General features: G+C 41.4%; 1 protein-coding gene across 1 annotated transcript; it reads left to right on the top strand.

The window, feature by feature from the left end:
- The first annotated feature begins 1,312 nt into the window (after nt 1–1,312).
- Nucleotides 1,313–1,900, top strand: LOC105715630 (interferon omega-1-like). The gene has a single exon (XM_012450035.2). The coding sequence runs from the start codon at nt 1,313–1,315 to the stop codon at nt 1,898–1,900; it is 588 nt and encodes a 195-aa protein (XP_012305458.1).
- The last annotated feature ends 240 nt before the right edge of the window (nt 1,901–2,140 follow it).

The following is a 2,140-nucleotide window of genomic DNA, read 5'->3' as shown; positions in this document are numbered from 1 at the left end:
GTTTCTGTAAATTAGATTGTAGTAAAAGAAAATATTGTTACTGTATCCCCTGTGCCCACCTCAGAAACTTCAAGCACAACAAGTTTTCAGTGGTTTAAGTAAAGGTCTTCATCAATAAAAATAGTACTTAGCAAAATAAAAATTACTTGACTAAGGGAGATAAACTGATTGCAGTTGCATAAGTCCTCCACCTCTTTAGACAAAACAAACCTTTGCTGTCAGCATTGGAGGGCTGTTGAAACTTTTGATACCTGGGAACATGGCTCAGGAGAGGAAGAAGCCATCACTGAGGGCTAGGGTCCTTCACACAAACACTCAGGGGCAAGGACAAGGGTCTTAGAAGATGGAGTATTGTGGCAGCAAAGAAACAAGACACTCTTCAGGAGCAGAATTCTGAAGTCATCAGGACATGGTGAGCCTGCTCTCAGGGAATAAGTGTGGAAGATTTTGGATTCAGGACACTTTGTTATTCTATAGGACAAAGTGTTACTGGATATGATAACTACCTTGTGAGTGAGGTAATGTTGGAAAAAACATCACCACAACTGTATGCACCTGAAAAGAGCCAGAATTCCTCCTGGGGGAATTGACACAGCCTAAAGTGTACTTAGACCACCAGTAAGAAATAGTGAAAAAAAGAGCAATGTCTCCATTAATCCTGACTTTGTGACCCCCATGAAGCATAGCCTCATGGACCTAAATAAATGTATTTTAGAAGGAAGAGAAATTTCACAGAATTTCATTCACCAATACCCGTTAATCTTGGCTGTGAATAAAATAGCAAACAAACCCAGTCCTAAGGAGTTTCAATGCCATAGATGGCCTGGTATATCCCTAACCACATACACCCAGAGAGGTGAGGGAGACTCAATTCCTATGCAGAGTATGGAAGGTAAAAATAGAGCCTAGAACAGAAAAAGCGATGTTTATATATAAAAAATTGTGTGTTTATGTGTGCGTGTGTGTGTTTACATATATGTGTGTGTGTATATATATATATACACTTAGGTCTTTAGAACAAAGATGTTTCTCATGTAATTGATAAATATCCATTTTGATTCACATCTCTAAAGTTTACTAGGAAAATTAAACTTTTATTGCATAATTAATAGTATGGAGCGATGTTAACGTCTTAGATCATATTGAGAATAAAAAAATAACAAAAAAGGGAAGTAAGTGTAAAGGAATGCAGAAAATGAAAACTATTTGCTTCCTATTAAAAGCCATGCACAGCGAATGTCTTCAGAGAACCTAGGTTCGAAGGTACACTCAGACCCCAGCTCTACCAGGCCAGCAGCACCCTCATTTCCCAATGGCCTGGCTGCACCCTCTAGTGGTGGCCCTAGTGGTATACAGCTTTGGCTCTTTTGGATCTCTGGGATGTGAACTGCCTCAGAACCATGGTCTGAGAGGAAGGAAGATTTTGGTGTTTCTGGGCCAAATGAGGAGGATCTCCCCTTTTTTGTGTCTCAAGGACAGAAGAGACTTCAGATTCCCCCAGGAGATGGTGGATGGCAGCCAGCTGCAGAAGGCCCAGGCTGTGTCTGTCCTCCGTGAGATGCTACAGGGGATCTTCAGCCTCTTCCACACAGAGCGCTTCTCTGCTGCCTGGAATATGACCCTCCTGGACCAACTCTACACTGGACTTCATCAGCAGCTGGAACACCTGGAGACCTGCTTGGTGCAGGTGATGGGAAAGGGAGAATCTGCTGAGGTGGTTGGGAGCCCTACACTGGCATTGAGAAGGTACTTCCAGGGAATCCATCTCTACCTGAAAGAGAAGAAACACAGTGACTGTGCCTGGGAAGTTGTCAGAGTAGAAATCATGAGATCCTTCTCTTTATCAACAAACTCGCAAGAAAGATTCAGAAGTAAGGATGGAAACATGGAGTCACCTTGAAATAATTCTCATGGACTAATCTGCCATGTCACTTGCAAGTGTGATCTTGGATGCTTTAAAAGACTCATTTCTGCTTTAGTTACTGAATTGGTTGAGTTAAATTCAGCAAATACTTCATCAGTATATTAAGCAAGTATAAGTTCAAAATATTCAGCTCCAGCGGCATCGGCCCCTAAGAAATGACTGCCCTGGTGTTATTTATTTCCATAGTTTTGCATCTATTCTGTTTATAACATTTAG

The sequence above is a fragment of the Aotus nancymaae genome, unplaced genomic scaffold, assembly GCF_030222135.1.
Source record: "Aotus nancymaae isolate 86718 unplaced genomic scaffold, 86718_ANA_hifiasm-v0.15.2.pri h1tg000003l, whole genome shotgun sequence".
NCBI lineage: Eukaryota > Metazoa > Chordata > Mammalia > Primates > Aotidae > Aotus > Aotus nancymaae.
The sequence above is the reverse complement of the archived record's forward strand: the minus strand, read 5'-3'. Positions and strand labels throughout refer to the sequence as shown.

What these genes read in the sequence shown, in the direction of transcription:
- LOC105715630 (XM_012450035.2), top strand. Translation starts at nt 1,313, where the DNA reads ATGGCCTGGCTGCACCCTCTAGTGGTGGCCCTAGTGGTATACAGCTTT.